This window comes from Arabidopsis thaliana, chromosome 3 (genome assembly GCF_000001735.4).
Source record: "Arabidopsis thaliana chromosome 3, partial sequence".
Taxonomy (NCBI): domain Eukaryota; kingdom Viridiplantae; phylum Streptophyta; class Magnoliopsida; order Brassicales; family Brassicaceae; genus Arabidopsis; species Arabidopsis thaliana.
The window spans coordinates 10,318,250-10,339,589 of NC_003074.8; the positions used below are offsets into that span (position 1 = coordinate 10,318,250).

Below are 21,340 nucleotides of genomic sequence, written 5' to 3' on the forward strand. Positions count from 1 at the left end.
TTAGAACAACAAGGGCGTTTGGTCTAGTGGTATGATTCTCGCTTTGGGTGCGAGAGGTCCCGAGTTCGATTCTCGGAACGCCCCTTTTTATTTTTTTAACTCCTCAACGTCAGGCCTCACGGGTATTTTCGTAAACATACAAACGATACAACCTCATCTATTTGTATATGCGCATGATAGCAAACGTACGCAATATTCTATTCCCCAAAATACCCCTTATCCATCATTTTTCTATCCTCTCATCTTTCATCTTCCTCACACACAATCCAATCAAAACACACAGAGAGAAGAAAAACTCAGAAGAAAAGCCAAAGAGTGAAACAAAAATGGCGTCGACGACTCTCTCAATCGCAACAACAATCCGTTCCTCATCTTATCCTACTCTCGCTTCCATCAATCACTTCCCTTCCCGAACCACCACCATCGAATTCCCCTCTCGCTTCGGTGGTGGTTCATCATCCACATTGACCCACCGTGCAACCCATCTCCGTCCAATCGCCGCCGTCGAAGCTCCGGAGAAAATCGAGAAGATCGGATCCGAAATCTCATCCCTAACCCTCGAAGAAGCTCGTATCCTCGTCGACTATCTCCAAGACAAATTCGGTGTCTCCCCACTCTCTTTAGCCCCCGCAGCAGCGGCGGTTGCTGCTCCAGCCGACGGTGGCGCGGCGGCTGTAGTGGAGGAGCAAACAGAGTTCGATGTGGTTATCAATGAAGTTCCGAGTAGTTCTCGTATTGCAGTAATTAAAGCTGTTAGGGCTTTGACTAGCTTGGCGTTGAAGGAAGCTAAGGAGCTAATCGAAGGATTACCAAAGAAGTTTAAAGAAGGTATCACTAAAGATGAAGCTGAAGAAGCTAAGAAGACTCTTGAAGAAGCTGGTGCTAAAGTCTCCATTGCTTAAGGTTTTTATAAAAAAAAAAAAAGAAGTTGTTATCTTTTCTGGAATTTGATTGGTCTTTTGTGTTGTTTAGTATAGTTTGCGTCTGGAATTGTTGAGAAATTGTTGTAATTTGAATCACATTTGGTTTCCCATTAGCTGATTTCGCCATTGATGTGAGCTTTTTGGTAGCTGCACATAACATGTTTGTTGAAATGCCTAAATGAGGCAAATCACTCGTAGTTGCTTAACATGAAACAGAGTTAAAAATAATAAGCACAAATGTCACTGCTACATTTTTTTACTTAGTATTGTAACACTCATGAAATATTTAGGATATATTATAAACGAGATCATGTATGAATACAAAAACACAGCATATTAACACCAAGTTTGAGGCATTGTCCACCTAAGAAACCTTGTTCTTTGCAGTGCTTATTGCAGTCCGGAAATTTTGAGCATAGACCTTCCACAAGGTACCACCCTCCTTGAGCTTTGGCCATAGATTTTGCGTGTACTTCACCTATCGTTTTCCAAAGATTGTTGTAATATTAGAAAAAAAGTCGTTACTCGTTTAGACATAAAGGCAAAAGAAAAAGAAAATTCACTCGACAAGAATCTCTTGCAGCTGGTAACAACGCAATATCACTATGTATTTTATTTTATTTTTTGTGATAACAAGTTAATATCACAATGTATTGTGAATCACAATGTATTGTGAAAATAATAGTGTATACAATATGTATGGAGATATGATCTAATGTCTGATATAAAATAAGTATTCGGTTTGCTAGTTAGTGTTGAGTGTTAACTCATGAATCTTGCTACTTTGGTTATACTTCAGTATATATGAATAAATTGAATTAAACAGAAAAAAAATATAAACGTTTTTTTGGCATACTTGGGGCGAGAAGAACAATCATGCATAAGAACACAAGGAAGGCGCATTTGCTTGATGAAGCCATTTTTGGTTTTTGTATTGTTTATTTTTCTAATATTTGCTAATGGAACACAATATTACTCAAAACCCTTATTAATATATATATATATATATCTGTATATATAGAGAGAGAAATATGATGAGTTTTTTACTTTGTAAATAAAATTGGATTCTTTTCTTATTTAATCTAGGATATTTTATTACATTTAAGTTATGGTTTTATTTTATATATATGAAATTTTTAATAATCATGATATGGGATGGGGTGGATTTAATTAGTGATGATTATAGGATTTAGATTCAATTTTTTCTATTAGTTTATTTTCATTATGATAACTTTAGGTATCCTACTATATTATTTAGGAAGTACATTTTAAATGTAACCTTAACTTTTGTAATTAATTACATGACAATGCCATTAGAAAAGTTTAATAAAAAAAATCCTTTAATGACGTCATTAAGGTTACCAAAATCATTTAACGACAATATTAATCTCTTAATTATAGGGTTTATTGGATCTACAGACGGGTTAGCAAAATATACTGAATATTCAAATATCTATCTGTTAGCAAATTATAAACAAATAAGTTCGTAAAAGAATTTCATATTTTATATACGAAATCAACTAAATCTTAATCACATAAAAATTAGCACAAAAAAAAAGTATTCAACCATTAAAAAATTATCAAATCTCTGTGTTATATAAGTTTTGATAGTATATTCGAATAAAGTGTAATATACCTTTTCAATTTGTATTCTTTAACTAATTTAAGCTAACTAATATATTTTCTAATCTTATACCTATCAAAACCGACTATCGTTTCTTATCTCTATAGTATTTTTGCAAGACTTTTTTGGTAGATTTGGGTAAAAGTGCATTCGGGTCATATGGTACATTCTCTATTAAATAAATATGGTGCACTCATATGTTATTAGCTAAAATGTTTAGATTATAATTCAGAGTCATATCATAAATAAAATTAATATTAATCAAATAAATGGCTTTTTGGCAAGACGGATTTGGAGGGACGGGTTTTTGAATCAACATTAATAAAAAAGTAAAATATAATTAATCCACCATTTCAGTACGAGTTAAATCTTTAATTTATTATTTTTTAAGACCACTAATATTAAACATATCAAATCATCCTAATTTAGAAAAAATTATATAAAACCAAAATTGTTATATGGTATGTATAATGTTACTATATATAAAATTAAACAATAAAATATAAAACTTTAACTTAAAAACTGCGGTAACAATTATAAACTGTAAATATAAATAGTTTATAAAAATAAAAATTTGCAAGTTTTAATATATATTACTTTTAAAAAATAAATCGTCCCGCGGTATACCGCGGGTTAAAATCTAGTTTAATCATTAAGATTGAAGCATAAATATTATTATTCTTATTAAATGATTTCATAGGATTTAAGAATTGCTAATAATAATTTTTATAAGATTTAATAGGGTTGAAGTAAAATACTAATTAAAATTAAATCCTATAAATATTTTAAATAGATTATAAACGATATATGTGCTTAACATAAACAGAATTAAAAGTAATAAGAACAAATGTCACTGCAACATTTTGCAAATTATTTTGCAACATTTTTTACTTTTTAAAATATTGTAACACTCATGAAATATTTTAAATTGATTATAAACGAGATTATGAATAAATACAAGTACACATCATATTAACACCAAGTTTGAGACATGTTCCACCTGGAAATTTTTGTTCTTTGCAGTGCTTATTGCAGTCCGGAAATTTTGAGCATAGACCTTCGACAATGTACCATTTGTGAGCAGCGTTAACTTCGACCATAGATTTCGCGTGTACTTCACCTATTGTTTTCCAAAAATTATTGTAATATTAAAAAAAAAATTGTTGAACATAAAAGGCAAAAAAAAAAAAAAAAATCACTCGACAAGAATCTCTTTCAATGGGTTACAACGCAATATCACAATGTATTTTTTATTTGTAAAAGCTTAATATCACAATGTATTGTGAAAATAAAGTGTATACAATATCTTTAACTATATGTGTGGAGATATGATACAAAATTTGATATAAAATAAACATTTGGTTTGCTAGTTAGTGTTAACTCATGAATTTTGCTATTTTGAGATATAATTAAACAGAAAAAAATATAAACGTTTTTTTGGCATACTTGGGGCAAGAAGAGCAACCATGCATAAGAACACAAGGAAGACACATTTGCCTGATGATGCCATTTTTGGTTTTGTATTGTTTATTTTTCTAATATTTGCTAATGGAACATAATATTACTCAAAACTCTTATGAATATATATAGAGAAATATGATGAGTTTTTTCTTTTGTAAATAAAATTGGATTCTTTTCTACTTTAATCTAGGATAATTTATTGCATTAAGTTATGGCTTTATTATACATATATGAAAGTTTTAATAATCATGATATGGGATGGGATGGATTTATTTAGTGATGATTATAGGATTTAGATTCAATTTCTTCTATTGGTTTACTTTCCTTATGATAACTTTTTTGGGTATTTAATCACAAGATTGAAGCAGAAATATTATTTTTATTAAATTATTTAATAGGATTTAAGCATAGCTAATAATAATTGTTATAAGATTTAATAGGATTGAAGAAAAAAATACTAATTCAAATTAAATCTTATAAAACCCAAAATCCGAAAACCGTCTCTTCATCAACAAACTCAAAATCTATGAAAATTATCTATTCAAATCATAAATATTCAAATATACGAAGTCACGAACCCTAAATAAAGATAGGGTTAATTTCCTCATCACATCTAGATGCCAGCACTAAAAACCCCTTTAAAGGCCTTATTGAAACGATGTTACTACAAATGGAGTTAAAAGCTTAGATATAGAACTGATATTATTAAGATAAGACTGAAACAGAGAAACAAAGAGACAAGCAACTCTCGAGAGACACAAGTTGTCCCTATAACTATAAGGAATCTAAACCATTGTGAAACGGCTGTCCAAAGAAAATAATTCTCATATCTAACGTCCTTGCCTTCTTTAACACAAACCCTAATATATAGAAATGGAAACAAATCAAATGACTTTAGAAAGTAGAAATTATCAAAAAGTAAAAACCTATCATCCACAGTTTCATAAAGGCATAAAGTTAGGTTTTTACTTTTGCATCTTTCAATAAGAAAAAGTTAGGGTTTATCTTGTTTTTCTTCCTCATCTTCTTCTCTCGTGCAGCCCAAGGAACGCACACAGAGACACACAAACAAAAAAACAAACAAAGAAGAAGTAAAATGGCAGCTACGACTCTTTCCATCGCAACCACAATCCGTTCCTCATCTTTTTCTTCCGGTCTTGCTTCCGCACATCACTTCCCTTCTCGACCCCTCTCGATAGAATTCCCCTTTAGCTTTGGTGTTTCTTCTTCTTCTACGCTCAGCCACCGTGCAATCTACCTCCATCCTATATCCGCTGTCAAAACTCCTAAGAAAATTAAGAAGATTGGATCCGAGATCTCGTCTCTAACCCTCGAAGAATCCCGCATCCTCGTCGACTATGTCCAGGACAAGTTCGGTGTTTCAATACTCTTTTCAGCACCTGCTGCAGCGGCTTTACCTCCTCCCCTTGACAATGGTGGTGCGACGGCTTCTGTGGAGAGGCAGACCACATTCGATGTGGTTATCAATGACGTTCCACGTGGTAATCGTATTGCCGTGATCACAGCCATTAGGGCTATGACTAGCTTGTCGTTGAGTGAATCGAAAGAGCTAATAGAAGGGTTTCCGAAGAAGTTTAAAGAAGGCGTGACCAAAGATGAAGCAGAAGAAGACAAGACACAGCTCGAAGAAGCTGGTGCCAAGGTTTCCATTGTTTAAGTTTTAACAATCGGAGTTTTTAAAATATGATGTGTTTTCTTTTCTTTTCTAGACTTTCATAGATCCATTTATTTGTTTCAAGAGACACATATAAGGTGCTTTTTTCATTTCTAGTGTTTGTCTTATTATAAAGTTTGTTGTAATTCTCACCACAAACTCTCTGTTTTTCTCGCAACCTCTGTTTTTGTTCTTGTTAAAACAGAAAATACAAGAACACGTTTAAACACTTTAATGTCTTCATTGATAATAAACTTGATAATCTTACTCAACACAAAGACACACATACATATAGTGGTTTAGCTCCACTTGCTACACTACACATACTTAGACTCTAGACCGCATCATTGTCCTAAGACTTACATGACCTACTTAGCTATGTTGGAACTCCCAACTCCTTAATTCACTCTTACACAACATCTTTAGACTCTATCTTAGACTAACAACCCAACACTCATTAACTAAACATATTTGAGCCTAATTCATCTGCAGCCCATTACAACAAAACACAAAGCCCAACATCTCTTCTGTTGACTTTGTTCCTTCCTCTTCATACGTCGTTGACCTTCTTGTCACGACATTTTTTTCTTTTTTAAAAAACTATATATTATGAAATCCGAGTATACATGATTTGAATAAAAGCGCGGGTAGGAAAACTGAGAAAACTATTGGGTCAAAATTGCATTATCATGAAATCATAAAGAAAGGGCGTTTGGTCTAGTGGTATGATTCTCGCTTTGGGTGCGAGAGGTCCCGAGTTCGATTCTCGGAACGCCCCTATTTAGTTTTTTTCAACTTTTTAGATCGTATATACACGCGCATGATAGCAAAGTCTGCGCATTACTTTTAATGACAAAAATACCCCTTATCTTTTGTTTTTTTATCCTCCTCATCTTCTACAAACACACTCACAGAGACACACAAAACAAATCCCAAAGCTTCAGAGGAAGAAGAAGAAGAGAGTGAGAAACAATGGCGTCGACGACTCTCTCAATCGCAACAACAATCCGTTCCTCTTCTCCTCTCACTTCCGCTTCCACTCATCACTTCCTTTCCAAACCCACCGCAATCGAATTCCCATTTCGTCTCAGCTCTTCTTCTAGCCACCGTGCAATCAACCTCCGTCCTATCTCCGCCGTCGAAGCTCCGGAGAAAATCGAGAAAATCGGATCCGAAATCTCCTCCTTAACCCTCGAAGAAGCTCGTATCCTCGTCGACTATCTCCAAGACAAATTCGGTGTCTCCCCACTCTCCTTAGCCCCCGCAGCAGCGGCCGTTGCAGCTCCAGCCGACGGTGGCGCGGCGGCTGTAGTGGAGGAGCAAACAGAGTTCGATGTGGTTATCAATGAAGTTCCGAGTAGTTCTCGTATTGCAGTAATTAAAGCTGTTAGGGCTTTGACTAGCTTGGCGTTGAAGGAAGCTAAGGAGCTAATCGAAGGATTACCAAAGAAGTTTAAAGAAGGTATCACTAAAGATGAAGCTGAAGAAGCTAAGAAGACTCTTGAAGAAGCTGGTGCTAAAGTCTCCATTGCTTAAGTTTCTTCAACAATCGGAAAAAAAAAAATGTGATATTTTCGGAATTTATGAGTCTTTTTGTTGTTTAGTATAGTTTGTGTTTGAGTTATTGATTCAGCTTTTGAGAAATTGTTGTACTTTGAATCAATTTGGTTTCGTATTACAGTTTTAGTCTTCAACAAGTTCTTCCTCTAGATGCACATAACCTGTTTGTTGAAATGCCTAGCTCAAAAAACACACAAAACAGAATAAACTTGCTTTTGCATAAAAATCTGATATATCTTTATAAACTTGCTTTGTCTATAAAACATAAGTTTAACATTTTGTTAAATAGCGTATGACAAACGAAATCGAAAAGGAATATTTAAGGAAATCTAAAACATTAATCAGACAAGTCTAAACCTTTTTCTTCTCGTTTTTATATTCTCCAGAGGAAAAAACCGAAAACTTTACGCCGCAGGAAACGAGGAAGACGGTGTTTCTAGATTCGCTGCTTCTTCAGGTGATTTTGATTCCCTTGTTCTTCCAAAGGTGTAAACTTTACGTGTTTTTCTCGTGAAAAATAAAAACCCTTTTTTTCAATTACCAAGTTTCTTCTGTTTGTCTTAGGTTTATGTTTGGTTTCTAATCATTGTCGTTGTCTAAATATGTAGAGAATCAAGAAGAATCTTTCTGGTTCTATGGGGAATATTCTACCGACTGGGTCTAGGGTTTCTGAGAACGAGGGTTCTGATGACAACAAATTGAAGGAGCACGATGTTAAGATGGAGAATGTTAAGGAAGACTCTGAACAAATTGGAGATAATGTGAGGAGTGGGGTTTCTTCATTGAGAGATAATTTTGAAGAATTAGAAAATGGGTTTCATGTGGGAGATTTTGTTTGGGGAGAAGAAGCCAATAGTCAACAATGGTGGCCAGGTCAGATTTATGATTCTTTAGATGCTTCAGACTTGGCTTTGAAGACAATGCAGAAAGGTAAATTACTTGTGGCGTATTTTGGAGATGGGAGCTTTTTTGGTTGGTGTAATCCATTGGAATTGAAACCGTTTCTTGAGAATTTCAAAGAGTTTTCGAAGATGAGTGATTCGAGAAGGTTTCTTCTTGCTGTGGAAGATGCTGTGAGAGAGATTGGTGAGCATGTTGAGAAGTTTTTGGTTTGTGATGACGCTGCTTTAGTTAGTTCTGTAGCTTTGAATTTGGGGATTAAGGATGGTGTTGTTGTGCCTGATGTTAGAAGAAAGATTATATCGTCTTTGGTTCTTGAAAACCCCGGTGTTGTTCTTGAAGATGTTAAAAGACTTGCCATGACGGTTAGATTTGATGATTTGTTAGAGATTGAGGTTTTGAGGAGGAAGATATCGGCGTTTTATCGGTGTAAAGGAAGGTTTGATTTAGCTAAGTTTGATGAACATCGATATATTATAGGACTTGAAGACAAAGAGCATGAATCTTGTCAGAGATTATTGAGAAAGTGTTCAGGTTTTGCTAGCAAAAAGAGGAAATGTGGTGATGTAGCAACCACTGGTTCTACTACTTTGAGGAAGAAAAGACTGAGTGAAGTTTCGAAGATTGAAACCGCTGAGAAAGAAATTAGTAACGGGAAGAGTTTGTCGTCGAGGAAGAGAAAGAGCAAAAGGGGTTTGGATGAGAATGATGATGATGGGATTGAGAAAAGAGAAGAGTCGAACGACTCAAACCATTTAGAAGAGAGTGAGAAGAAAGATGATTTAGCAACTCCATTGGCTTCAATCTGCAAAAGGCTCAATGTTGATGTTTCTTCATGTGTTAAAAGGTGTAATGGAAATGGCGAGGCAATATTGCAGACAGGTAAAAGAGAGAGGAAGAAAAGCAAGTATCTTTCTCCTGAATACATGACAGATTTTAGTTGCAGAGCGAGAAAGATCAAAATAGAATCTGCTGAATCAAGTCAGATCCAAGTAGCAGTGCGAATGACAACGCCTAATACAGCCATCGATGTTGTGAAACTGGGAGCTACACCAGAGGAAATGCTGGCTCTAATCCGTGCGGCTGCTCTCAATGCACAATATCCAAAAGACTATAATAGTACCTCATGTGACATGGTAAGAGAGTTTGTGTCCAATTATCGAAGCTTCAATAACAAGAGGAACCTTTCAGATGTAGAGAAGCAGCCTGAAGTGAAACAGGAAATAGTGGATGAGAAAGAGAAAACCAGAAATGAACCAGGTGTTGAGCTATATATCAAGACTGGTTTTGGTTCTACTCTGCCTTCAAAAGATGATTTGATCAAAACATACGAAAAGTTTGGAGCTTTAGACAAAGAGAGAAGCTATATGTTCAACAATAACTCATGCTCATGCGTTGCCTTTGTGAATGCATCTGATGGAGAAGAAGCTTTTAACAGGTCATTAGAGAAATGTCCATTTGCCACTACTTCCACAGTAACATTCAAGCTCGAGTATCCATCTTCTGCTTCATCTGAGAAGAAGGAAGCTGAAACAAGAAAGGGCGTAACAGAAATCGAGTGTTTGAAAGAGAAGCTCGAGGGGATAAGAGCATTGTTAGATCAATCAGAGGGAAAGATTACGGAAGAATTGAAAATGAAACTTGAAGATGAATCAAGAAACTTGCTTGACAAGGTAAGGAAGATGATTATTTGATCCTCTTAGTTAGTATTGTTTTTAATATTAGTTTAAAGGAAGACTTTTAGCTCTTAGGAGACGATAGGTGTCAAAACCTGTGAGTGAGACTATTTTGTGCAGACAAAACACAAAAGCTTGTAACGTGATAAATTTCAAGGCCCAATGGGCTTTTGATCTGAACCTTTATGGAATAGCTGGATTTTTCTGTTTTTCTCTTGTCGGCGAGAATATAAACCTAAAGAGGGTAACCCGGTAAAATGAGTCCGAGGGTTACACTTTAATGGGCCTTTAATAAGCCCATTAAGTATCTATAAATACCGTACATGATTCTTCGTCTTTTTCATCATTCACTGAAACAAAAACCCTAATTCCTATGCTTCTTTCTCCGCCGCTTCTCTGTTTTTGGCTAATTAGATTTCGTTTTATTAGGAACTCTGTTTTGGCGATGATGATCAATGCTTAATTTCTGACACCTCTTGTATGAGAAGAGCTTGATAACCTCTTCTTTGAGCACATTATGCAATACTCTGAGCCTTACCAATGATTTTTTTACAAAGACAAGTTTTTTGGATCTGAATTAGGGTTTAAGAGTGCTATGATTGTAAAAGTAATTCCTCGTACTGAAAGCCAATGGCTTGAAAGACTCACATTACTACCCATAGAATATGAGCACTCACTCTTCTAAATCCAGTTTTGGTTTTGTTGTTTAGCATTGCAAAGTTGTGGCTTTAATTCTTTGGTTTTGTTTTTTAGCATTGTCCCTTTGTCTTTTAAGAGCCATGTTTTGAATTGTTGTTGATAGAATTAGTTTCGTTGAGCAATGCCCATTTTGTTGCATTGATAGTGATTACTGATTAGTGTTTCGTTTATTATTTATGGTGTTGTTGTATGTGTAGAGTAGTGGTGGTAATTGGCGAGGATGAATAATGCTAAATTTCTGACACCTCTTGTATGAGGAGAGATTGATAACCTCTCCTTTGAGCACATTATGCAATACTCTGAGCCTATCATTATCATTAGGTTTGTTTTGTGTTTGTAGATGAGTGTGGATATGAATTGGGTTGGATGCTATGATTGTAAAAGTAATTCCTCGTACTGAATGCTCATAAGGCATGATAGACTTACATTACTACCCATAGAATATGAGCATCACCCTTTTCTTCTGATCAAATTTTCCTTTCATTGTTTATTGTTTGTTTTTGGTTCCTTTCAATAGCATTAAAGAATAAGTTGTTCATTCTGGTTCCTTGATTGTATCGGTAGTTGGCTTACTGCTTTTTATTGATCTTCATTTTGAAGATTTTGTTGAGGATTATGAATATTGGATGAAAAGTGTGTCTCAAGCTAAAGTAAACCTCTAGTGATTTTCCAAAGTGCTATGGGGAAATTCCGAACCTGTAATGGCAAACCTGACACGCAGTCTAAAAACTGTGTCTCGAGCTGTCTATTGTGTATAAGCTCCTCTACTGTCTGTGGTTGCTTTTTGTTATGTTGGGATTGGTGGAAGGATCCATAGAGAGACTTCAATCTGCCTATGTTGTTGATGTTTCGTTACCATTGTCTAATCATCTGTTGTGCACCATAAGCAGATGTTTCTGTGTATTTTTACGCTTTAAAATTAATGTTGAACTTGCCTAGTTCTTCAAGAGCTACCATTATGTAAACTGCCCTTAAAGAACTAGGATATGTGTACAAATTGGTAACTGCTTGTGTTTTTTGAATCTTTCAATAGCAGGAAAGAAACAAGCTGGATTGTGTTTTATCATTCACATAAGTTTTTCTCAGTTTAAGAGTCCATAGAGCATCGACATCTGCCACTATGAAGTATAAACGTTCCTGTTTCATATAATGGAACAGCTGGGGGTGGCTACTAACAATATGAGCCTTTCAAGGTGTCATTCCCGTTGATGAATGTAAAGCATTGTTTTACCAGAACCATAGACATTTTAGCCAATGGTGGTGAACAAAACACCTTTGTTGAACTATATCCATCCAATGTGTAAGTAACTCTAAAATGGTGCGATTCAAATCTACAACCAAAACCAACGTTACATTTTCAATAATTAATCACTTATCTGTAAGATACCACGATTAACCTTAATTAAGCCACCAATATTCAAATCTACATCCAAACCGAATTTGTGACAACTAGTCAACTACAGGGTTTACAATTTAATTAATCAGCAAAAACGGTGCGGTGCCTAATCTAAATCCAAACCAAACGTTATATATATGTCCCAATAAAGAAATGACACATACTATATATTGCCACGTGTCATAGTATTCACGTTCGACTCGTCAGAGACCGACAAATGTCACAAGCTCTTCACTAAAACCGTAAAATGTACGGTTAAGACAAAACACAACAGAAGAAAAATTACACAAGAAAAAAATAAATGTAAGAAAATAAGATCAATACAGTTGAAAATAAACTAAAAAAATGTGAGATAAAAATAGAAAAAATGTTAAAAGAATCTTATTTTGAAAAAGTGAACTTAAAAATAAAAATAAAAATTTCGGCAATTGCTTCTCGTCGTTTACTTACACAAGAGGCAAAGTTGAGTACTACTAAGAGCAAGAACATACTCTTTCTCTTTCTCTCTATCTCTGCAAGTAAGAGATCTTTCAGACAATTTTATTTTTGACTTTGTTTAATAATATATCTGGAATTGATAGTTACTGTTTAGTGCAGCTTCTAGATTTCCTTATCCAAGATTTTGAGTGCCTTTTTCCTCTCTTAATTAGATTCTAGCTACTTCTCCTTATCTACTACATTTAGTGATCTGGTGAGTGATTGTTACTGAGATTTGTGGTTAATTAGTTGTGGAATTTTTCAATAAAAAAAGTTTGATTGCTAGAAGATATTTTCTTGATCTTATATATGGCTGGAGAGAGGAGAAAAGGGATGAAATTCAGTAAATTATATTCTTTCAAGTGTTTTAAACCATTCTCTAGAGAAGATCATTCTCAGATTGGTTCAAGAGGTTACTCAAGAGTTGTGTTCTGTAATGATCCTGATAATCCTGAAGCTCTTCAGCTTAATTACAGAGGAAATTATGTGTCAACCACTAAGTATACTGCTGCTAATTTCATCCCAAAGTCTTTGTTTGAGCAGTTTAGAAGAGTTGCAAATATATATTTCCTCGTTGTTGCTTTCGTTTCTTTTAGTCCTTTGGCTCCTTATACCGCTCCTAGCGTTCTTGCACCGCTCTTGATTGTTATCGGTGCTACCATGGTTAAAGAAGGTGTTGAAGATTTGAGGAGAAGAAAACAAGTATGGCCTTTTATAATATTCTGATGTTTTTTTATTGTTTATTAATGTGTTCTTGTTTTGTTAGGATGTTGAAGCTAACAATAGGAAAGTTGAAGTTCTTGGTAAAACCGGAACATTTGTCGAAACGAAGTGGAAAAATCTCCGTGTTGGTGATCTTGTGAAGGTTCATAAAGATGAGTACTTCCCTGCTGATCTTCTACTGCTTTCATCTAGCTATGAAGATGGGATTTGTTATGTTGAAACTATGAATCTTGATGGAGAGACTAACTTGAAGCTTAAGCACGCGTTGGAGATAACATCGGACGAAGAATCGATCAAGAACTTCAGAGGAATGATCAAATGTGAGGATCCTAATGAGCATCTTTATTCCTTTGTGGGAACACTTTACTTTGAAGGAAAGCAATATCCTTTATCTCCTCAGCAGATACTATTGAGAGATTCCAAACTGAAAAATACGGATTATGTATACGGCGTGGTTGTTTTTACCGGTCATGACACTAAAGTGATGCAGAATGCTACCGATCCTCCTTCTAAGAGGAGTAAGATTGAGAAAAAAATGGATCAGATTATTTACATTCTCTTCAGTATCTTGATTGTGATAGCGTTTACTGGATCTGTATTCTTCGGGATTGCAACGAGAAGGGATATGAGTGATAATGGGAAGCTAAGAAGATGGTATCTTAGACCAGATCATACTACTGTTTTCTATGATCCTCGGAGAGCGGTTGCTGCTGCTTTCTTTCATTTCTTGACCGCTTTAATGCTATACGGTTACTTAATACCGATATCTTTATATGTGTCTATTGAAGTTGTGAAGGTGTTACAGAGTATTTTCATTAACCAAGATCAAGAAATGTACCATGAAGAAACAGATAGGCCTGCTCGTGCAAGAACGTCGAATCTTAATGAAGAGCTTGGACAAGTTGATACAATTCTCTCGGATAAAACAGGTACTTTGACTTGCAACTCAATGGAGTTTGTGAAATGTTCGATTGCTGGAACAGCTTATGGTCGCGGTATGACCGAAGTAGAAGTGGCTTTGAGAAAGCAAAAGGGTCTTATGACTCAAGAAGAAGTTGGTGATAATGAATCTTTATCCATTAAGGAGCAAAAAGCGGTTAAAGGTTTTAACTTCTGGGATGAGAGAATAGTTGATGGACAATGGATTAATCAACCAAATGCAGAACTTATTCAGAAGTTCTTTCGTGTGTTGGCTATTTGCCACACTGCTATTCCTGATGTTAACAGCGATACAGGAGAGATCACATATGAAGCTGAGTCTCCGGATGAAGCGGCTTTTGTTATAGCTTCTCGAGAGCTTGGATTTGAATTCTTTTCAAGGTCCCAAACTAGTATTTCCTTGCATGAAATAGACCACATGACCGGTGAAAAAGTTGATAGGTAAATCAAAAAGGTCTTAATCTCTCTCGCTTGGTCAAAGAATTTTATCACATTTTTGTTAAAACGTGCAGAGTATATGAGCTTCTTCATGTCCTAGAGTTCAGCAGTTCACGGAAAAGAATGTCGGTGATTGTCCGAAATCCCGAAAACCGGTTGTTGTTGCTTTCGAAAGGCGCAGACAGGTTAATACTTTTTTTCTTTGTGGAGAAGCTTAAATCTTGAAATGGTTGCATTTGATTTCAGTGAGAATATCTTCTACTGTCGTGTGTTTCAGTGTAATGTTTAAAAGACTTGCGAAACATGGACGGCAAAATGAGAGAGAGACAAAGGAACATATCAAGAAGTATGCAGAGGCGGGTTTAAGAACATTAGTGATTACATATAGAGAAATCGATGAAGACGAGTACATAGTGTGGGAAGAGGAGTTTCTGAATGCCAAAACTTTGGTTACTGAAGATAGAGATGCTTTAATTGATGCAGCTGCTGATAAGATTGAGAAAGATTTGATTCTTCTTGGTTCTACTGCAGTGGAAGACAAACTGCAGAAAGGTGTAAGTATAGCAAAAACAATGTGGTTACTATTTTGAGTTTTGTTACTATAACATATCATTTTTTGTGTTTCTTTTTTCTTGTTAAATAGGTTCCAGATTGTATTGAGAAGTTATCTCAGGCTGGAGTCAAGATTTGGGTTTTAACCGGCGATAAGACAGAAACCGCGATAAATATCGGGTAATTAGCAGACTTCTGTTGATCATCTTCTTTTGTGTACAAAAATTTAAAGGTATTAAGCTGTGTTGTTGTTATTGACAGATATGCTTGTAGTCTCTTAAGAGAAGGCATGAAACAGATTTTGGTAACTCTAGATTCATCTGACATTGAAGCATTGGAAAAACAAGGAGACAAGGAGGCTGTTGCAAAGGTTGTTTGTTTTTCCTATGGACATAGCTACTAAAATGACTTGTTATGTTTGAAATGATGAGAATGGTTTTTTTTTTGTTGATAGGCTTCTTTTCAAAGTATTAAAAAACAGTTACGAGAAGGAATGTCACAAACTGCTGCAGTAACCGATAATTCAGCTAAAGAAAACTCGGAAATGTTTGGTTTAGTGATTGATGGAAAGTCTTTAACTTATGCATTGGACTCAAAGCTGGAGAAAGAGTTCTTGGAACTTGCGATTCGATGTAATTCTGTTATATGTTGTCGGTCTTCGCCAAAACAAAAGGCGCTCGTAAGATTCGTGTCAACACTTCTCGTTCTGTTTTCACATTGGAGTAATCTGATTAAGATATGTTTTAGGTTACAAGATTGGTAAAGAATGGGACAGGTAGAACAACACTGGCCATTGGAGATGGCGCAAATGATGTTGGAATGCTTCAAGAAGCCGATATTGGAGTTGGTATAAGTGGTGCTGAAGGAATGCAGGTAATATATTTTCTTAGGATCTTCTTCTATTTACTGTTAAATGGTCATTAGAGTCTTGAAGTTTTCTTTTACAGGCGGTGATGGCTAGTGATTTTGCGATTGCTCAGTTTCGGTTTCTGGAACGTTTATTACTTGTTCACGGTCATTGGTGTTATAGACGAATCACATTGATGGTAAACAAGATTTATAAAACTTAACTCATTGCAAGTGTTAAACTTGTTTCTGATTGTTTTCTTGTGATATTTTAGATATGTTACTTCTTCTACAAGAACCTCGCATTCGGGTTCACGCTGTTTTGGTATGAAGCTTATGCTTCTTTCTCTGGAAAACCGGCGTATAACGATTGGTACATGTCGTGCTACAACGTCTTCTTCACTTCACTTCCTGTTATCGCCCTTGGAGTCTTCGATCAAGACGTCTCTGCTCGCCTTTGTCTCAAGGTAGAGATTCTTCTCTGTCTTTCTTGATTTAAAACAAATCGCTTAGCGTTTCTTGATTTTGGTTTCCGCAGTATCCGTTGCTATACCAAGAAGGAGTACAAAACGTATTATTCAGCTGGGAACGGATCCTAGGATGGATGTTGAATGGAGTCATAAGCTCAATGATCATTTTCTTCCTCACTATCAACACAATGGCAACTCAAGCTTTTAGGAAAGATGGACAAGTAGTTGATTACTCGGTCCTCGGAGTCACAATGTACTCTTCCGTGGTCTGGACTGTGAATTGCCAAATGGCGATTTCGATAAACTACTTCACTTGGATCCAACATTGCTTCATATGGGGAAGCATTGGGGTTTGGTATTTGTTTCTTGTCATCTACGGTTCCCTTCCTCCGACGTTTTCCACTACCGCGTTTCAGGTCTTCGTCGAGACTTCAGCACCGAGTCCGATCTATTGGCTCGTTCTTTTCCTTGTGGTGTTCTCTGCTCTCTTGCCTTATTTCACTTACAGGGCGTTTCAGATTAAGTTCAGACCAATGTACCACGATATTATTGTTGAACAGAGGAGAACAGAACGGACAGAGACCGCGCCAAATGCGGTTCTTGGTGAGCTTCCGGTGCAAGTTGAGTTTACTTTGCATCATCTTAGGGCAAATTTGTCTAGAAGAGATTCTTGGAATTGATTCGTAATTTACACAACTTAGCGTCGTTTTTTTTTCCTTCTTCTGACTTTTGTATATATATGGAGGTTCAAAAGGAGATGAGAGTGTGACTGATTTAAAAATGTGGTTAGTTTGTAGATATTTGAAGTAAGTTCAGCGATAAATGGATGCTATAAATTTGATAATTTAATAGATAAAAAAGTTCGACATTGTGATATTTGAAGGAAAATCGAAGCCAAGATATGGTGTATGATCTAACACAAGCTCAAAGGCAATGCAATAAATGTTTTTAATGCAATTGGTGTATGAATCTCGTTTTCAATAATCAATTTGGTTATTTTGTTTCTTATGTGCTCATGACAACTCACAATTTTAGAGATACTATTTCATCATCGGTCAACGTTTTCTTAATGAATAGGTATTTTAATAACATTTGAGATTTACAACTACGCAAAACAATATAGAATTCTATATTAGTACTGAATCCGGATAATGTGACGATATGGTCTAATGGTGGAAGAAAATAATGTAAGAAAGATCGTTGATTTGATTTTGATAGCGATTACAAGTCTCTTTTGTGGCTCATAAGACTTCGTCAAGAAAAGTGATAACGACTTCTAGAAGTATAGCGAGTTACAACAATTTGATCTTATGCAAGAATTTTTGTTTTGGATGCTACAAATTTTAATGTTTTAGCTTAGATCAAAAAAGAATATTTTCTTTTTTTTTAGCTTAGAGAAATATGTTTGGTATATAAAAAAAAATGGTGACATTGTAGAATTTGTTCATGTAGATCAAGGAAAATCGAAACCAAAGACTTTGAAGTGTATATTTATTCGACATCTACAATGGATTAAGAGTTATATAAGGTGTAGTTGCTTTATATCAATAAGGGTTATTCGCGGTAATCTAGTATTTGATGAAGAAAAGTTGTACAAAGACCTATTTCATGAGCTAAAAATGGTTTTGATTAGCGTAATTATACTCAACTCAAGCACGAGTTTGTGCATATAGGCAATACAACTGTTTTATAAACCGATATATAATATGAATCTCGTTTTCAATATACAAGTAATCAATTTGGTTATTTGTTTCTAATACTCACAATTCTAGAGATATTATCTCCAAGGTCAACGTTTTCTAAATATATAATATTTCAAAAATATTTGTAAATTTACAAATACGCAAAACAATGGTTAAATTGTAAATTGGTAATCCATTATAAAAGCTGTACATTTTATACAGGTTTAATAGTTATCTATCATAAAAACTTTATAATAAACGTTACAAAAAAATTTATTATTAGTTTTTTGTATATCGTATAACTATTTCGTAGAGTTTGCACTATTCTATAAAAAGCTTACCATTCCAAATAACAGGTAAAGTTTTTGTATAGTTTTGTGTTACTAAATAGATCCAATATTTAATTAACATAACAGAATTTTATAACACTTATACCGGATGATAATGTGACGCTTTGGTCTAATGGTGGAAGAAAATCGTTTGATTTGATTTTGATAGCGATTACAAGTCTCTTTTGTTTGGCTCATAAGACTTCGTCTAAAAAAGTGATAACGACTTCTAGAAGTATTTTTATACGTACATTTACGTGCCCATGTGAGAAATTTGCTTGTGTACAGTATCCTATTTATTGCTGTCAATTATTTTATCTTGCGTTATAAAATGCAACAAAAACAAACAATTTCGAACGTTCGTTTTCGAGAAGCTAAGATTAAACTACATTAAAAAGGAAAAATTTGATTCAACGCAGCAGCCATGATTCATGATTCATGATTTCTATTGGCTTTGTCAGCAATTACGTATGCATTTTCCTATATTGAGTAGATTTGGACTAAAATTCAACTTTACACATACACACACATATAAACCACATAAATAAATTTATGGTTAATTGATATAAAACATGAAAATGTTACTTTAACATGGCTGTTGAAGTAATTGACGTAAGTGATAGCGATGATTTATGCCCTATTTATTATGTAAATATAATATCGTACTAATATATACGTGTCCAAAGGTTCTTGAATGGTCGACATTTTGTTGAAACTAAAAATATCTCTACCTGTACTTTTACTTTCTTAATTCTTAATCAAAGGAATTGATTTAAATATCTTGTTTTCATATACACAAAGCTATATTTTAATTTACCCATTTTACTAATTTTTGCTAAAATACAAAATTTGTTTGAGTTAAAGAATCATACATATTTCCGCCAATTAATCAACGAATTCCAAGTTTAATAACGTCAAGACCATCACTAATTTTCAATAGTAAACTTTTCAGTTAGGCGAACTGACAAACTGAATGTACCATAGCAAAAAAAACAGATCGAATAAATTTTTTGAAAATAATCGAATGGATATTAAATATTAGAACAAAAATAACTGGAACCGATTTGATAGCGAACCAAAGTATTTTAAGTAGCTTAAAATATTTGAAATACAGTTATATTCAAAAATATTAATTACTTATAGACCAAATAATAAAAAATATTTGAAAATATATAAAAATAATAAAATATTTGAAAATAATCAAAAAAATATCCGAAAGTACACCAAATAACCAAAAATATCGGAAAATATTCAAAATAAAATAACTGAATAGATACAAAATTTTAAAACCGAAAGGACCAAAACCAAACCAAAAACCGAACTAAAAAAATAGTAAACTCTAAAATTAAAATCTAATGAACCAAACTGATAATCAAACGCCCAAAAGTACTTTTTATATTTTATCAAAGAATCTTCTACAATGATTCCAGATATTAAAAATAGTAATAAACATGAACTTATTTTCGTAGATACTACATCATTGTCAAATGATTTGAATACATTTTAAAAAATTACTACCAAAACTTGTGGATCAAGTAGCATGATTCGCTTCTAGAAAATCCACGTTATGCTTCTTCTCTAAATCTTTTGATACAAATACACAATTGAGTCACATTAATAACTATCTTACACTTTAATTACCAAAATTGCCATTTCCATGTGCCCCCAACCACTTCCTCCTATATATACGGCTATTTATACAACAAGACAAAAAAAAAAAAACTCCATTAAAGCAAAAAACTCCAAAACCTCTCTCTCTTTCTTCCTCACACGCTTTTTTCATTTCTCAACTGTAAAAAATCTGATCCAATGGAGAAAGACGATGCAACGGCGTCGTTTTCACCTAGCTTCAGTACTTATTCCGGCGATAGACTCGTCGAAATCGCCGAACGAGTCTGTTACAAAGAGAAATCAGACGCCGAATTCGAGTTTTCGACGGCGGCGACTTCTTCTTCCGGTGACGGTGGACTAGTTTTCCCTGTATTTAACAAGAATCTAATCTCCGGAGATGTTTCTCCGGAGAAAGTAATTCCGTTGAAGGATCTATTCCTCCGTGAACGTAACGATCAACAACCACCGCAACAAACATACTCATCGTCTTCCGACGAAGAAGAAGAAGACGACGAGTTTGATTCGATCCCGAGCGAGATCTATTGTCCATGGACACCAGCGAGATCTACGGCGGATATGTCACCAAGTGGAGGATGTAGAAAAAGCAAATCTACAGGATCATCATCAACCTCTACATGGTCAACGAAACGATGGCGTTTGAGAGACTTTCTCAAGAGAAGTAAAAGTGATGGTAAACAATCACTTAAATTCTTGAACCCAACAAACAGAGATGATGATGATGAATCTTCCAAATCGAAGAAGAAAGTTTCAGTTTCAGTTACAGTTTCTGCACATGAGAAGTTTTATCTGAGGAATAAAGCGATTAAAGAAGAAGACAAGAGAAAGTCATATTTACCGTACAAGCAAGATCTTGTTGGTCTTTTTTCTAATATTCATCGTTATGGCAAAACTTTTCCTCCGTTTTGATTCATTGATTTGGATCTATTCGGTGAAAATTATGATTTTAAATTCGTATTTAATAAATTATGTAAGATGTAGATTTGTATTTTTAATAATTACATCTTAAATTATGTTTTTATTAGTTTGTAAACAATTTTGATTATTTTCGTAATCATATAGTTTTATAATTTGGGTGAAGGTTTTGATGTAAATATATTTTATTTAGTTGAAAATTGACAAGTTGTGAGTGTATTTTAGTGTGTATTTGATGTTTTTTCAGGAAGATCAATGGATATAGACATGTATGTAAATGAAGACAACAAGATATTAAACTTTTATGGATGGACATCATTAATTTGTAAATTGACAACTATACTTTATTTTGATTAGATTTTTTTTTTTAATGGACCATTTTTCGTAAATGCGATCACTTATAACTGTGAATAATAAACTTTTGAT

General features: G+C 34.4%; 8 protein-coding genes and 6 non-coding genes across 18 annotated transcripts; 12 read left to right on the forward strand and 2 right to left on the reverse strand.

Moving 5' to 3' along the window:
• The first annotated feature begins 12 nt into the window (after positions 1-12).
• AT3G27825 lies at positions 13-84 on the forward strand. The gene has a single exon. It is a non-coding gene; the product is annotated as a tRNA-Pro (tRNA).
• A 121-nt stretch (positions 85-205) lies between these two features.
• Positions 206-1,671, forward strand: RPL12-A (ribosomal protein L12-A). 2 transcript variants are annotated; one of them, NM_001338912.1, is made up of 2 exons: positions 256-903; positions 1,311-1,671. In NM_001338912.1, the coding sequence occupies exon 1, from the start codon at positions 327-329 to the stop codon at positions 900-902; it is 576 nt and encodes a 191-aa protein (NP_001326742.1). In that variant the 5' UTR covers positions 256-326; the 3' UTR covers position 903; positions 1,311-1,671. The 2 variants fall into 2 exon arrangements, with proteins under 2 accessions (NP_189421.1, NP_001326742.1); NM_113699.3 differs by lacking the exon at positions 1,311-1,671 and having other exon boundaries at positions 206-1,183.
• On the reverse strand, positions 1,232-1,843 carry AT3G27831 (Gamma-thionin family protein; the record flags this gene model as incomplete). The annotated part of the gene is made up of 2 exons (NM_001035708.1): positions 1,232-1,401; positions 1,780-1,843. 2 exons carry the CDS (start codon positions 1,841-1,843, stop codon positions 1,232-1,234), a joined length of 234 nt encoding a protein of 77 aa, NP_001030785.1.
• A 1,648-nt stretch (positions 1,844-3,491) lies between these two features.
• AT3G27835 (Gamma-thionin family protein) lies at positions 3,492-4,057 on the reverse strand (the record flags this gene model as incomplete). The annotated part of the gene is made up of 2 exons (NM_001035709.1): positions 3,492-3,667; positions 3,994-4,057. The coding sequence occupies 2 exons, from the start codon at positions 4,055-4,057 to the stop codon at positions 3,492-3,494; spliced, it is 240 nt and encodes a 79-aa protein (NP_001030786.1).
• Positions 4,058-5,104: 1,047 nt separating this feature from the next.
• Positions 5,105-5,701, forward strand: RPL12-B (ribosomal protein L12-B; the record flags this gene model as incomplete). Its single annotated transcript, NM_113700.1, has 1 exon — positions 5,105-5,701. One exon carries the CDS (start codon positions 5,105-5,107, stop codon positions 5,684-5,686), a length of 582 nt encoding a protein of 193 aa, NP_189422.1. The 3' UTR covers positions 5,687-5,701.
• A 688-nt stretch (positions 5,702-6,389) lies between these two features.
• Positions 6,390-6,461, forward strand: AT3G27845. Its single transcript has one exon. It is a non-coding gene; the product is annotated as a tRNA-Pro (tRNA).
• A 77-nt stretch (positions 6,462-6,538) lies between these two features.
• Positions 6,539-7,497, forward strand: RPL12-C (ribosomal protein L12-C). The gene has a single exon (NM_113701.3). The coding sequence runs from the start codon at positions 6,656-6,658 to the stop codon at positions 7,217-7,219; it is 564 nt and encodes a 187-aa protein (NP_189423.1). The 5' UTR covers positions 6,539-6,655; the 3' UTR covers positions 7,220-7,497.
• Positions 7,498-7,584: 87 nt separating this feature from the next.
• On the forward strand, positions 7,585-10,074 carry AT3G27860 (Tudor/PWWP/MBT superfamily protein; the record flags this gene model as incomplete). 2 transcript variants are annotated; one of them, NM_001338913.1, is made up of 2 exons in its annotated part: positions 7,585-7,700; positions 7,852-10,074. In NM_001338913.1, one exon carries the CDS (start codon positions 7,879-7,881, stop codon positions 9,835-9,837), a length of 1,959 nt encoding a protein of 652 aa, NP_001319658.1. In that variant the 3' UTR covers positions 9,838-10,074. The 2 variants fall into 2 exon arrangements, with proteins under 2 accessions (NP_001319658.1, NP_189424.1); NM_113702.2 differs by lacking the exon at positions 7,585-7,700 and having other exon boundaries at positions 7,879-10,026.
• Positions 10,075-10,260: 186 nt separating this feature from the next.
• On the forward strand, positions 10,261-10,352 carry AT3G27865. The gene has a single exon (NR_141629.1). It is a non-coding gene; the product is annotated as a snoRNA (small nucleolar RNA).
• Positions 10,353-10,407: 55 nt separating this feature from the next.
• Positions 10,408-10,494, forward strand: AT3G05325. The gene has a single exon (NR_141169.1). It is a non-coding gene; the product is annotated as an other RNA (small nucleolar RNA).
• A 237-nt stretch (positions 10,495-10,731) lies between these two features.
• On the forward strand, positions 10,732-10,824 carry AT3G05335. Its single transcript, NR_141170.1, has one exon. It is a non-coding gene; the product is annotated as an other RNA (small nucleolar RNA).
• Positions 10,825-10,883: 59 nt separating this feature from the next.
• On the forward strand, positions 10,884-10,970 carry AT3G05355. Its single transcript, NR_141171.1, has one exon. It is a non-coding gene; the product is annotated as an other RNA (small nucleolar RNA).
• Positions 10,971-12,297: 1,327 nt separating this feature from the next.
• Positions 12,298-17,241, forward strand: AT3G27870 (ATPase E1-E2 type family protein / haloacid dehalogenase-like hydrolase family protein). Of its 3 annotated transcripts, NM_113703.3 has the most exons (11): positions 12,298-13,093; positions 13,158-14,494; positions 14,566-14,676; positions 14,769-15,045; positions 15,135-15,223; positions 15,305-15,413; positions 15,498-15,722; positions 15,791-15,916; positions 15,991-16,089; positions 16,165-16,356; positions 16,428-17,235. In NM_113703.3, the coding sequence occupies exons 1-11, from the start codon at positions 12,701-12,703 to the stop codon at positions 17,037-17,039; spliced, it is 3,570 nt and encodes a 1,189-aa protein (NP_189425.2). In that variant the 5' UTR covers positions 12,298-12,700; the 3' UTR covers positions 17,040-17,235. The 3 variants fall into 3 exon arrangements, with proteins under 3 accessions (NP_189425.2, NP_001326920.1, NP_001326921.1); NM_001338915.1 differs by having other exon boundaries at positions 12,342-14,494; positions 16,428-17,241; NM_001338914.1 differs by having other exon boundaries at positions 12,342-13,093; positions 16,165-17,241.
• Positions 17,242-19,898: 2,657 nt separating this feature from the next.
• On the forward strand, positions 19,899-21,279 carry AT3G27880 (hypothetical protein (DUF1645)). Its single transcript, NM_113704.4, has one exon. It carries the CDS (start codon positions 20,180-20,182, stop codon positions 20,906-20,908), a length of 729 nt encoding a protein of 242 aa, NP_566827.1. The 5' UTR covers positions 19,899-20,179; the 3' UTR covers positions 20,909-21,279.
• Positions 21,280-21,340: the final 61 nt, after the last annotated feature.

Excerpts from the sequence above, each read along its gene's own strand:
- AT3G27880 (NM_113704.4), top strand. The coding sequence starts at position 20,180 with ATGGAGAAAGACGATGCAACGGCGTCGTTTTCACCTAGCTTCAGTACT.
- AT3G27870 (NM_113703.3), top strand. The coding sequence starts at position 12,701 with ATGGCTGGAGAGAGGAGAAAAGGGATGAAATTCAGTAAATTATATTCT. Across the intron at positions 14,495-14,565 it reads ACCGGTGAAAAAGTTGATAG|AGTATATGAGCTTCTTCATG; the intron begins GTAAATCAAAAA and ends TAAAACGTGCAG. Across the intron at positions 15,723-15,790 it reads CGCCAAAACAAAAGGCGCTC|GTTACAAGATTGGTAAAGAA; the intron begins GTAAGATTCGTG and ends GATATGTTTTAG.
- RPL12-C (NM_113701.3), top strand. The coding sequence starts at position 6,656 with ATGGCGTCGACGACTCTCTCAATCGCAACAACAATCCGTTCCTCTTCT.
- RPL12-A (NM_113699.3), top strand. The coding sequence starts at position 327 with ATGGCGTCGACGACTCTCTCAATCGCAACAACAATCCGTTCCTCATCT.